This window comes from Lonchura striata, chromosome Z (genome assembly GCF_046129695.1).
Source record: "Lonchura striata isolate bLonStr1 chromosome Z, bLonStr1.mat, whole genome shotgun sequence".
Classification (NCBI taxonomy): Eukaryota; Metazoa; Chordata; class Aves; order Passeriformes; family Estrildidae; genus Lonchura; species Lonchura striata.
The window spans coordinates 35,637,922-35,651,591 of NC_134642.1; the positions used below are offsets into that span (position 1 = coordinate 35,637,922).

General features: G+C 40.7%; 1 protein-coding gene across 1 annotated transcript in view; it reads left to right on the forward strand.

The window, feature by feature from the left end:
* The first annotated feature begins 1,439 nt into the window (after nucleotides 1-1,439).
* OXCT1 (3-oxoacid CoA-transferase 1) overlaps nucleotides 1,440-13,670 on the forward strand; it is a 77,846-nt gene continuing 65,615 nt past the window's right edge. The window contains exons 1-3 of the mRNA XM_021551419.3: nucleotides 1,440-1,649; nucleotides 4,953-5,061; nucleotides 6,407-6,497. Of these exons, the coding sequence (XP_021407094.2) occupies nucleotides 1,584-1,649; nucleotides 4,953-5,061; nucleotides 6,407-6,497 (266 nt within the window). The 5' untranslated portion in view covers nucleotides 1,440-1,583. The remainder of the gene's footprint in view (nucleotides 1,650-4,952; nucleotides 5,062-6,406; nucleotides 6,498-13,670) is intronic.

Below are 13,670 nucleotides of genomic sequence, written 5' to 3' on the forward strand. Positions count from 1 at the left end.
GACTTAAGGAATTTACTTGTTTATACAAGATTTAGATAGAACCAACGTTCAGAAATCCAGTGAAACTTTTATACTAATGCTTAGTCCTGGAAAAATATAAGCTGTGCTGTTATTTTGGTTTTAGTTCATCATGTCCTGTAATTTGTAGCTGTTTTCACCTGGCACCATCTCAAACTTTACTGACTAGCTAAATATGGTGAATAACTAGAAAACTACTGAAAACCTTCACAATAGTCCCCACCACATTTCACTGCTATCTGCAAAGTTTGCCTGTTATGTGAACTATAAGTACAGCAACCAGGAATTTTCAAAGTGCTTGTATAGGAGAGTGGCATGCCACAGGCCACGGGCGACCAGCAGCAAGGCTGTACCAGTGTTCTGAATAAAACAGGCCGGTTCTGCAGGAACTCTTCATAGACCAGCAGCACACTCTGAAGACGTTGTTTTCCTTATAGCTTATCCTTCCGCATGTTGATTACCACAATGGCAAATCACAGTAAGGCTGGCAGCTGCATTGGAAACTGCCTGGAAACAAGACAAGGGTCAGCATGACCTGCCAGAAGTGTGACCTTCCATCATGTGCTTGAGGAGAATTTTTCTTTTCCTACCTCTAAACAGATTCTCACAGTTTTTCTGTGATTCCTTCTGTCGCATTGGACATCTTTAGGGCATGCACTGATCATTAGGGGTATTTTTAGGAAGTCTAAATAATAGACACAAAATATGTGCAGAGGCATATGTTTTGAAATTTCCTTCTAGCAGCAGCAAAAGAGCCAGCAGTTCACATCATGTGGCTGCTGCTTCAACAAATATACATCTATTCTAGTAACATTTTCCCACCCAAACATAGAGTCTCAGTGAGACCATGTGCTTTTTGGAGTCCGGGTCACCCTGAGGACTAGGCACTGAAAACTTAACCATTTAGGTTCTGCCCTTTGCTTAATTCTTGTGCTGCTAGTCTTTAGTCAGAAAGTGACAACACAGAAATTAAGCCACCTTAACTTTATGGGGGAATCGGCTGAGATGGCACATCTGAGTTGTCCATCTGTGGAAATCGTGGAAAGGAAAACAGGAAAAAAAGAAAGGAAAAGCTCTTGTTTTCTGAAGTGATTGTAACATTAACTCTGATGTGCCGCTGGTTGATACCGTTTGCCCACCTGCGTTTTGCGCGGGTTTTGTTGTTTTTTATGAACAAACCACGATGGACCACGATGACGATGGAATGGGGGTATCAGTGTAGCTACAGGAGTGGGGGCTGCTCCCTCCCGTGGGACAGCGCCGGGACGGGCTGCCTGTGCTCGGCGGGCGCGGGCGGCTGGACAGCTCTCCGGGTCCCGGGCGGGGCCGGCGGCCGAGGGGAGACGGAGCACTCAGCCCCCCGGCCCCGCTCGGCCGGCGGCCCCGCCTCGGGCGCACCGACGTCAGCGCACGTCAGGGCCGAGCCCCTCGCCCTCCCTCCGCCCGCGGCTCCGCCGTCCCGCCGCTCCTGCTCCCCGCGTCCCGCGTTGGGCTCCCGCAGCCGCCGCCCCAGCCCGGCCCGGCCCCCAGCCCGCTCTGCTCCCCGACAGGCGCGCAGCACGAAGATGGCGGCGTTCAAATTCCTCCTCCTCGGCCGCCGCATCCTCCTTCCCGCCTCACGCAGGGCTGAGGTAAGGGCGAGGGGCGGCGGGGAGGGCGGGTCCGAGCCCCTCCGCCTCGCCCTGCCCGCCGGGTGACCTTGGCGGGGCCGCCGCTCGCAGCCGCCCGCCCGGGGCTCGGCGCGGGTAGCGGGCCCCGGGCGGGCGGCCGCCCTGCGCCCGCGGGGAAGCGAGGGCTTTGTTCGCGAGGTTTGTCCCGCGGGCGCAGGCCCGGCCCGGCCGCGGGTGGGGATGCGGTGACCTTGAGAGGCTGGCAAGAAGGGTTGGCTTTGAGGTTTTTTGGTTTTGTTTCTATATTTAATTTATTGTTATTAATTTAGATCCCCATCAGTTCAGAAGGCAGCACGGTTACAGTGTGTTACTGTGTATTCCCGTGTTGCTCTCACCGCCTCCTCCCCCGGAGGCGGGCAGCAGGTGCGCACAGCTCGCTGGCAGCCCCGCCATCTACTGCTAGCCATAAACGTGTGCTGTGCAGCCGTGCAGCCCCCTTCCTGTGGGAAGCTTCTGCGAAATCTCACGGATTTAATTGTTTCCAGCCCACATGTAACCATAGCAAAAAATAACGTAAAAATAACGTTTCTTGAGCTAGAAGCGTTTCTGTGGCTTTTCTTAATTTATTTTATTTGAAAAAGCTCACCTTCTCATGTCTGTGTTTACTACTCCTGATATCTTTATGAACAAATCTTAGCATTTTCTGGTTTTGTTTTACTATGTAATATTTTTCCTTTTCCAGATAATTAAAATCTGTTGATTATTCTAGGAAGGAGCTCATCTGTCCCCATGTTACTTCCTTAAACCTACCAGAATTGCTGCCAGTTCCTAAGGTCCTAGCTTGCTGCTTCAGTGTGCAGGAAAGCATGGGTGATCCCCGATGCCTCAGGTCCCTGAAAGCCCATTGCTCTCAAACAATGGGGTGGGTAGGAAAGGGACAAGGAGAGGAACATATTTAGGATAGAGGAGCAGATACACTCTTTAGAGACATCCAACCTGCGAATGCACTCTTGTGTAACACATGCTTCTCTGTTCATCACTGTTGCACACAATTGGGAAGATTAAAGAAAAGGTACCACATGGCCTCTGAAATACTTTCCTATGCATGGGTACAGGGACACAGCAGAGGCCTGGCTTCCTTCCAGCCCTGGCCCTCAAGCCCTCTTGCAGCCCTGTTCTACTGTGATTCCCAAAGCTGCCAGCACTTAATATACCTCTGGACTTGCTCTGACAGGTCCTTGTCCTTCTTATTCAGAGGAGCCCAGGGCTGGATGCAGTTCTCCAGGTGGGTCTCAGCAGAGCAGAGCAGAGGGGCAGAATCCCCTCCCTCCCCTGCTGCCCACGGGGCTCTGGATGCAGCGCAGGACACATTTGGCTCTCTGGGCTATGAGTGCCCATGGCTGGGGCATGTGTAGCCTCTCACCCACCAGCAGCACCAGTTAGTCAATGAGTCCCTCTCCCAGTCTGTACAGGCCTGGGGTTTTCCTGATGCAGGTGCTGCACCAGCATTTGGCCTTGTGGAGCTCTTTAAGATTCCCATGGACATGCTTCTTGAGCTTGTCCAGGTCCCTCTGGATGGCATTGTGTCCCTTAGGGTTATCAGCTGCACTGGTTAGCTTGGTGTCACCTGCAAGCTGGCTGAGTGTGGAGTTGATCTCTCTTTGTCATTGATGAAGATATTAAGTGGTTTTGGTCCCGGCACGAACCCCTGAGGAGCATAAATATCCATCAGGACTCTGAGCCTTTGGCCACTCCCCTCTGGATGTGGCCATCCAACCAATTCTTCATCCACCAAATCCATGCAATCAAATCCATCTCTCTCCAAATTGGAGGCAAGGATGTTGTAGGGGACGGTGTCAAAGGCTGTATAGAAGTGCAGATGAATCCATAGCCCTTCCCTTGTCCACTGATGTGGTCACTCCATCACAGAAGGAGTATGATCAGGCAGGGCTTGCCCTCAGTGAAGCTGTGCTGGCTGTCCTGAATCACCTTCCTGTCCTTCTGTGCCTTTTAGCACAGCTTCCAGGAGGAACTGTGCCATGGCTTTCCCAGACACAAAGGTGAGGTTGACAGATTGGTAGTCCTGGGGTCCTCCTTTTTTTTACCCTTTTTTAAGGGTAAAGTCTCAAGAGCCTGCACCTGACTCCATGACTTTTTGAGTACCATGGATCAGTGGAGAAACATTCATGGTATAATTTGACATGCAGAAGGCTGTTGCAGTTTTTCTCACATTACATTGTTTCTTATGACCCACATACTGATTTTTTTATTGAGACCATCAAAGCAGAGGAACATCAGGGTCTCCACTGGGAAGGAGGTAAGCTTCCATTCAGAAGGGTTTTCTTAATATTCAGTATAAACTCTTGCAGCTTTAATTATAAAAGAGAACAGCTTGTAATACTGAAAATGAGCCAAAATTTGTTGCCCTGGTTGTAACTCTAGGTAACTCTTAAGGTAACTCTTCAGGGAAGAATTTGACTATTGTCCTCAAAATGTGTAGATGACCTTGTTTATTTATTAATTTTTCTCACTCTTTCACAATATAATTTTTTTTTACTCCTGCTATCAAGCTAGAACTTGAAACACCAGTAAGTAGTACTTTAGCTTCCAGATTTTCTGAATTTACTGAGACTGTTTCAACACTGTGACTTAGGTGTCAATTTTTCTTCTGGTGTCTGAACAAATACTTGAGTAGTATTAATGCATGGTATTAGGTCCAGGTTTGGGGGTGGGATTTATATTGATTTCTCTATTGCCCTCCATATTTCATACATTTCTTGGAGTCTCCTTGATTTTGGGCTGTTCTTCCAGAACATATGGATCTCTAAGATTGCAGAAGGAATCTGGGGGAGGGTTCACTCTGTGGAAGGGGTCCCTGCTTACCATAATGCCAGTACAATGTTGTCATTCCTATTGTTCCCTGACTTCCACTCAGATGTTGTGATGGTGTTGTATTTCTTTCAGCAGTTTCTGTTTATGTTTAGTGTCTGGATGTCTTTGAAGCTCATGTAGCAATATACAGGTTTAAGGAGTCTGCAGATGGCTCCAACTTGTGCTGAGGAATTGCATTTGTCAATCTCTTCTCAAAAAGGAACAATTTGTCAGTAATTCGGGATGGAATTCTCTTGTTTTGGAGACCTATACTTTACTTCCCTCCCTCCTCACCTCTGCGATCCCTTCCCCCATACCCCCCCTTAGTATTTACAGAAGCAGTATCTGTTTCTATCTGTTTCGCCCTTATCTTGCCAGAGGCATAATCTTCATTACAAAGCTACTGTATAATGTTTTTTGTTCATTCTCTTGTTTCTTTTATTGTTGTTGCAGATCTGTGGATGCCATTTTTCTACTAGCTGTCATCTCAACACCAAATTTTACTCTGATCCTGTTGAAGCTGTGAAAGATATACCCAATGGGGCAACTATACTTGTTGGTGGTAAATATTTAAATTCTTTATGGTTGCAATCATGTTATGTTAACGAGATGCTTTTTACTCATTTACCTTGTTTCTTTTACTATTAACTAATTTGAGAATCCAAGGAATTGCATGATTTTTTAAACAAGTGGTTTCCTACTCTGCTCATGAGGGGCTTACTCTTTCAGTGAGAAAGTCCAGGTTGTGTTATAGAGAAGGGCAAAAAGACTCAGAAAAATAGTTTTTTTTCCTCCACTAGCAAAAACTGGACTCTATTTAGTTGAATCCAGAAAATAAGCTTGGGAATTTTCAAAATAGCATTGTTATTTCATAAACCATGTTATTTAACATGGTTTCACGTTGTCATTTCACATGGTTTGATTATTTTGTTTGCATTTTCTATATCCTTTGTCTGCCTAGTCTTTGGGTCTCTGTGACCTTCAACAAACTGCCTAACCTGTTTCTGAGTTAGGACACGAAGATAATACTTATCTATGTAACACTTAATGCTTATGTGTAGTATTTCCAGAAGAGTCAAGAAGTTGCATCATACTAACTTTCACTATGACTTACACTTTTAGATATTCAAGACGCTTTCCACAATTTAATGCTGTGCAATCTGCATTTAAAAAAAAAGTGTTCCTTAGGTTGTTTTAGTATTGCAGAATAATGAATGTAACATTGTAAAGCACTTCAATGGCGATATATAAGAAGGCAGAATTCCTTCTGCAGGAATTTTGTTTGTTTTTGTTGTTGTTAATTCATGAAGAAAAGAAGATTTGAGGCCAAGATAGGTTGGCCTTGAAGATCTTAGGGGTCTTTTAGAATCTAATTGATTCCATGATCCTGTGAAAAGGTAGTGCTTGTAATGTGACGTGTTATTTCATTTTAGATGTACTGGACCCTTGCATAATAGATGGGAGTGTGAGGCTCTTGTGCCTTGGTGGAGATGTGGAGATCTAGATTACTTGTGATTCCAGGCAGATATCCTCCCAAGGGTGTTCAGACTCATAGAGTTTTATCATGTAATTACACAGGCAAAGCTATGTGGTGTGCAGCAAAGATAGGAAGGTTAAATGGGTAGAAAGGGAAGGAGGAATAATGTGTACAGAGTTGAGGACACACATAGAGCCATGGCCCTGGAGCACTTCCCTAAAGGCCCACTCTGATGGGTAAAGAGCTTTCTCCACACTAGGAAGTGTCTGGAGAGTGGGAGAGTCCAGTACTAGAGTCTTTCTGGAAATGTGGATTTATTTGGTTGACTAAGGAGCTTCTCAGAAAAGCTTTTTAATTTCCATACTTCTGAACATTCTGTATTCTTTCAAACACTTGTTTTACATAATCAATTTTTTTAAATTTTGTGTAGGTTTTGGATTGTGTGGGATTCCTGAAAACCTCATTGGGGGTTTACTGAAGACTGGCGTAAAGGGAATAACAGCAGTCAGTAACAATGCAGGGTAGGTATTCATATGTCTGTGGTTTAATAAGTAGAGCCTAAAAATTCCAATTATGTGAAAAATTTTATATATATGAAAAAAAAATCTTTATTTTCACCATCATAATTTTATATTAACCAGACAGCATGGTTTGAAAGTGTTACTTTTGGAAGGAGCCAAGGAAGCTTGGAACTATATGTATACTTAAATTTGTCAGGGACCAATTGTCATGGTGTAGAGTTGCAGTTATATTACTATAAGTATTTATATTTAAATCTGTGTATATTTAACTGGTTGACTGTAACTGGAAAGTCTAGCTGAGAAGCTTTAAATCTAGTATCAGTGATTTTGTGTGTATGTTTTTTTGTGAAGTTCCAAATAGGGATGTATTTTTTAAACTCAGTTTGGTGCTTTCTGACCCTCTTACTGTATTTGTTACTTTAAAAAAAAACTCAAAGGAACACAAAAACAGCAGAGAATATCTATGATGAATGAATGTAGAGTTCTTTAATGGGTCTTCAGATTTTTGATTTTTTTTTTTTTAATGTTTCCCCCCTTAAGAAATTCATGTGGAGCTGAAATTGAGAATAATTCTTCCATGCATAACCTCTCATCTTCTCATTCAGGCTAATTTTTACACAAGATGTTCATTGTAGTAAGCTCCACAATACCTAATGATTTCCATATAGAGAAATAACTACAACCACTTCTGTTGAAATGCATTGATGAAAATATAAGTGAAATTAAATAAAAATATTAATATGTAAAATATTAATTGCACATTCATTTGATAACAAATGATTTGTATTGGTATTTGGTACATACACTGTCAAACTTAAGCTCCTTAGAATCTTGTGGGAAACAATTTCTGCTGGATGATAAAAAGGAGAAAAACAAAGAGAAATAATTTTAAATGGAAAGATCGAGCACTAGAGTAGAGATCATTAACTTTCCTCATGATCTTATTTTTGAATACCATACATATATTTGCATATAGAGAGATTGCACAGATGTTCCTGAAGAGGAGGTGAAACTCTGAATATGAGAAAAAGTAGAAAGAGGAGCACTGTGGAATAGGATGAAAAGGAAGACATTTTGTATTGCATTCTGAATATAGTTACTGATGTTATAGGTTAGAATTAATTTATGTTGAAATAATACTAACCTTCCTGAAAGTTCCTTGGGATTTGAGGCGGAAGTGATTTCTGTAAAACTATTGGCTGTTGGCAGGAAAGCAAAATTTAATTCCTGTTCTCTTGAAACTAGTTTTGTATGAACATTCATGAAAATCTGGAGTTCCTCGCAGAACAGTGTAACAATTTGAAAATGCTCAAGGGCATCTAGAGTTTTTTCTAAAAGTCTAGTTTGTAAAAATACAAGTTTTATTCATCTGTTGAACAGTCCGATTTATTTTGAAATATAATTAATAATAAAATAACTGCTTAATCTATCTTTGCATTTACTCTACTCTACTCCTACTATGTGGAACTTAGCCTGCTATGGTATGGTAGTGTTTGGGAAACCAGGTTAAAACACAGCTGTTATCATAAATAAAGTCAGAATTCTCATCACAGCAATTGATACCATTTCTAATCTTCTAATTAGCCTGTAAAAAAGGCATGCTTTTCTAATACCATGCATCTTCTTAGCATCTTCTAATACCATGTCCAAAAGTTTAGTGGTTTTATCAAATATTGGAACACTAATAAATGCTTTTATGACTGAAGTAGCACAGCAATCATATACCAGTTGTATTCAAAGGGTCAATTGTTCCTGTAATGTTGAGGTGTCAGGCATTTTGTGGAATGAGTAATTTGGCACTTTCAAATTGCCATTTGGTTTAGTGTGCTTTTCTTTGGTGACCTTGTGTTGCAGTTGATGCCTGGCTGTGTTTCAGTTTGTTGACTGCAGCTGCTTTCTTTTCTCCAGCTCTTCCAGCATGTAGGAGGTAGTTGGTTGTGGTCAGGTTTTTTTGTCCTGCGGGGGTTAGCAGGCAGCTTGTAATTGGAGCAGGGAAGGAGCCAAGTGCACAGACAGACAGCCTATTCTGGAGAGCAGTGCAGCTACATGGATTAAGTTACATGCCTTTCAATATGTGAGAACCACGGAATGTTACAGAGCTGTCTGTTTATACCTAAAATAGCAGCAACAGAGACAGCTATTCACTTATATCTAAGGGAAAGCAGTAATTAGGAAGTTCTGAAGTGTTGGCAGCTTTTCTAGCTGGAAGCAAGGTTCAGCAGAGCCTAGAAATGCTTGGCAGTGTCAGGAAACGACTTTAAAGGAGTAGGATGTTCACAGTTCACATCCTACTTACTGTTCTGTGCTGCAGTGTAATTGGGAGAAGATTCCTCCTGCAAAAACTTGTTCAAATGATGTAATTGCTGGCAAGTGAAGTCCTGTTTTTTGGCCTATTTAAGGCTTTTCAATGACAGGTTGTACAGTAGTGTATGGGGTGCTGTCACACTGCGCAGTTTACTGTCTGCTGCTGCACATTGTGCTTGTGCTCATGCTGTGTGCTAGCCAGTCAAACAGCGCCTTTAAGAGCAGTTACTCTTTTGCCAAGCCAAACAAGGCAAAGTGTTTGAAAGTAAAGTAGTTCAAATATCCAGTACCTCTGGTATTTACACAACTTGCTGCAGGGGAAACTGAAGCTTGTGAACCAGGGCAATCGTGCGAGATAACTGCAATAGATAGGTGTGCTTCTAAAATGCATCCTCTCACACTTTCTCCTATAAATTGTTGTGCTTATATTTTTCATCCTGTAAATACTTTATTTATGCTGTGTTTTTGTAAGCCCTTTAAATTGAGAGTATTCCATTTTAGTAGACTACCAAAATCCATTTTATTGCAGATTTTCTTCATTCCTGTTTTGATTTGTTCCACATTCACTAGTATTAAAATTAATAAAAATATATTAAAATAGTAAGTAAATGAAAGTGAATTAATGCATAAATAAATAAATTTTAAAAATCTTGTTTTATACATTGGTTCAGTAAATTCCCAACATAGCTGTGATTAGTATATAGTACCTTTTTGGCTGTTTTCTCCTCCCCGTGTAATGTCTTGTTGCATTCTGATTTAAAGTTACTTGGAACTTGTGACTTGGATGTATTGGCTCAACTTATGCTAAGACTTTCCTGATGCAGGTTACCTGTTGTTTCAGGACCTGCGTTGCAACAAAAACTATCAACATAGCCAAATATTTAAAATGAAAGTTAAAAAATGTGCATGAAATTATTATTTTTCATTAATTGTGCTTAATAAAATGGATAAATAATTTTGGTTATAGTCACATACTGAAATCAGCATTTTCATTGTACTTGCCACCTATGAATAGGCTGAATTTTGCAGACTGAAAATGAAGCCCATTATTTGTGATAACTGTGTGTAAGGTTTGATTTTTTTATCAGGTTTTGATTTTGTCTTATTTTGAGACTTACAAATGCATCCTTTTTGAATGCAGTAGTGTTGGACAAAAGGTTTTCACTTACACTAAAAATAGAGAAGTCACAAGTTAAGATCATAATTCCTTATCACCTGGACGATCATCTGAAAGGAGATTGACAACATCTGTCAGATTTTCACTGGTTCAGACTGTGTTCTTATAAGGCATTATCAGCTTCTTGAACCTTTGGAACCTTTGGTCTCTGTATTCTTTCTGAAGGTCTCTTAATTTACAATGTTATATATTAGGAAGGGAAAGATGACTTTGAGATAAGTACTTGCACTTTTGAGCATGATGCCTGAGTGCCATTACTTAGCCCTGTTAAGCATAATACTCTTGTTTTCTTAATAGGCTGGGCTATTTGTGGTTCCCAAATCCCCAAAAGGCAGTGCTCCATGGAATCAGATGCAGTGGTAAACTTACTGCACCCCATATTCTAAAGCACAAAATATATCTTTATATTCTTCACAATTAAATAATTTGGATTTAAGACAGGTTGGATAAATGTTCTGTAAGTTAAAATTTAAGGTTATCTCATATTTCAGGCATTGCTTTGAATTATATTTTTCTGTTAAAACCAGAATGTTCTGCCATCTTTGCTATGGATTGCCTGGTTTTACTTGCATGTAACTCATGTGGCTTAATTCCATTGTTATTCTTGCTAATATGTATCTGTCTATCTGTCTGTCTACCTATCTGTCTATATATTACTTCCTATTGGTTATTAAAAACATATTCAAATGTATATCTGTATATAAAAAAATACCATCGTGTGGAAAATTGTGTTTTAAATTCACAGAAGGTTGTGAAGTTTTTCCATACAGTATTAAGTATTGAGTGGTTTTAGTAGAACAAATTAGATAATCTCTTGGTTCAGAAAGTGAAATGTAACTGAAAATGTCTGAGGAACAGGCAAGGAGGCTTGTGTGTACACAGAGATGGGATCAAGGTGATGCTCAGAGTGTCTTATGCTGTGTGTGTCATTTCTGTCTATTCATAAGAAATTCTTCAAATATCCCAAATTAAATATATTTTCAGAAATGAAAATCAAGGCCACCAGTGACTCTTACCTCTCTTGGTAGAGAGAGAAAAGTGTAGTTATGTAAAATCCTACACATGACAAATTGCCAAAATCAGGAGACTATGTATTTTCAGTGAATTTGACTATTTGAATTTGATTTTTTAAAAATTGTCTGCATTCTTTATAAAGAATCTAATCAGATACTTTATTACAGCTCTTAAATTGCTGACACTGTTTGAACTGCAAATCCCTGAAAATCTGCCTAGGTCATCTGGCTAATTTTAGTGTGGAGGTGATTTAGGATTTTGGCAGTGCAAGTTGTACTAACTTTGTACTACGTGGAACTATTGAGAAATCAGCTATGGAGATAACTTTCTGGTTGTAATGACAAATGAGAAAAAAATAGATATAGAACTCAGCATGGTTGAGGAATTGGTTATAGAAATGACAATGGATGTTAACCTATCTTTTAGCTAGGTGACTTTTGAAATGTGATAAATTTATGATGATATTTAAATATTTATCAGATTACTTCTATACGATATACCTTCTTTGTGAAGGAAAAATATGGTACATTTTAGGCATTCTGAATAGTTGTTTTGCTTGTTATTATAAAAGCACAGTACATAATTTCACAGCAGAAAGGAATGTGGAGAGAGGAGACTGCTGCTGATGTAACCATGCAATGTACAGTATTTCTCCTCTTCAGAAATTATCTGTCTCGTATGGACTTGGCCTATATACGTGTACCCATCACTGTCACAGGGGAAGAGCATAATTTTTGGAGGAGGATGGTGGAGGAACAATACTGCCATTTTGCTGTGAGACTCAGGATGAAGTAATGAGAGCAGAGAGGACAGAGTTCCCATGATAGAGAGGAAGGTTCAGGAACGCCAGTTTGCACACAGGGCTTTGTGATTTTCCACAATCTCCCTCCCTCCCTCTCTCCCTCCCTCCCTCCCTCCCTCCCTCCTACCTTCTCATTGTCTACTGAACAAGGCTGCCATGGCATATGGCAGCACCTGTACTTCTCTCTTCCTTCTCTTTTTTCAGTCTACAGAGAGCTTCTTTTTTCTTTCTTCAGAGAGCTTCATCCTCTCTCTTCTGCTTTGCATTTAGAAATTTGCAATCAGACATATGGGAAAATATCCTAGGAAAAGAAGGTGCCTGAAGACAGTGTCAAGATGTTTGGCTAAAGACAGAAAACAGCAAGGCCAATAAGCTTTATACCTCTGAATAATTTACCTTTCTGTAAGCTAAATCTGTTAGTTAACTCCTGTTAAGTCCTATTCCTCAGTTTGTTCTCATTCTTGGTACCCTTCGGGAAGTGAGGGACAGAGAAGGAGAAGCCCAGTATTGTCTGAGCTGGCTCTTTAGTAACCTTACAGACGGGGAAATTATTGTGGGACATAGTGTCATTGTTATGAGCCAGCTGTAAGACTGGGGATGATGAGCTATAAAGAACTGTTATGTGATTGTCTACATTAATTTTGCCCTGGGTGTGTGTGCCTGCACTTTTGTTCAGTGTCTTCCAGCAAACACCATCTAGTAGGCATTTATTCATTTTCTGCATAAAGGCCTTTAAGGATCTTTGTAGTGCTGCCAGGATTATATTTTATTTTTGTAGACCTAAGAATGTGTGTCCCTAAGAACTCAAGTGGTACCTCTATCCACATAACTTTCATGTCGGTAAAGTTTAATGCTATAGTCAGGCACCCTGTGAACCTGAAAGCTTAAGTTTCTGCTACTAAGAAATGCCACTCAGGTAGTGATTGATGCATTCCTTTTAGTTGGCAAGCATATCTGGTCTTCCTTAGGAATTGTGGATCTGTCAGAAGGCATAGTTTCATGTAACTGGGAGCAAATCCTCATGAAGACTGAAAAGCTGATGTTGCAAATAAAATCAGCCTCTCATCTTTTACATGGAGAATGTCAGAGGAAATTGTTTCCTTTCTTCACCCCTAGCCTATTGCCAAGAAAATTTCTAGCTCTGGAACAGGTCCATCATGCTTCATTATGTAACACTTGGAGCTGATGAATACCTAAAAAGACTGCTTGTCTATCTCCAGAAGCTGACTGGTGTCTTAACAGAAAATGTTTTCTAGGAGTAGAACCAACCATTTATGTACCTTTTTTTGCAGCAACAGCTAGATGCAGAAAATTTAGTTTCTGCCTGAGGAGGAACCTTGCCCCAGGATTCTTAATGCATGCTTTTCCTTCTCAACCTAGTCTTCAGGGGTTGGTGTAGTTTTACTCTCCGATCCTTCCAGTCCCCAAATTATGAGAGGAGGGGGTGTGTCATATTAGCCTTGATCAACATGTTTTAATTCTCCAAAACTCAAGATATTAATTTTAATATTTCATAACTAATAATTTCTGGTCATGTGTAATGTCCCAGGATTTTTCTGCGTAAGAATGCAAATTTCTATTTCCTGCTTCATCAGGCTGTGTAGGGCTTATTGGTGTGTGAGGCTTTTTATCAGTTTGGAAACTTAGGTAATCTCGTCTTCCATGTGATGCTGTAGAATGTGTTACTCTTGAGACACCAAAGAAGAAGGGCTGAGAACAGCAGATTATTGTTTATCTGCAATGAAATACAAACATGTTTCCTTTGACTACTTCCAGTACACTGGAGATGTGTGAGCTAGGTCTGTCTGGGAGTCGTATTTGATGAATTTTTTAAATTAGAAAAGGCAGACATAGTTTTTGACAGGAAGTTTATGTA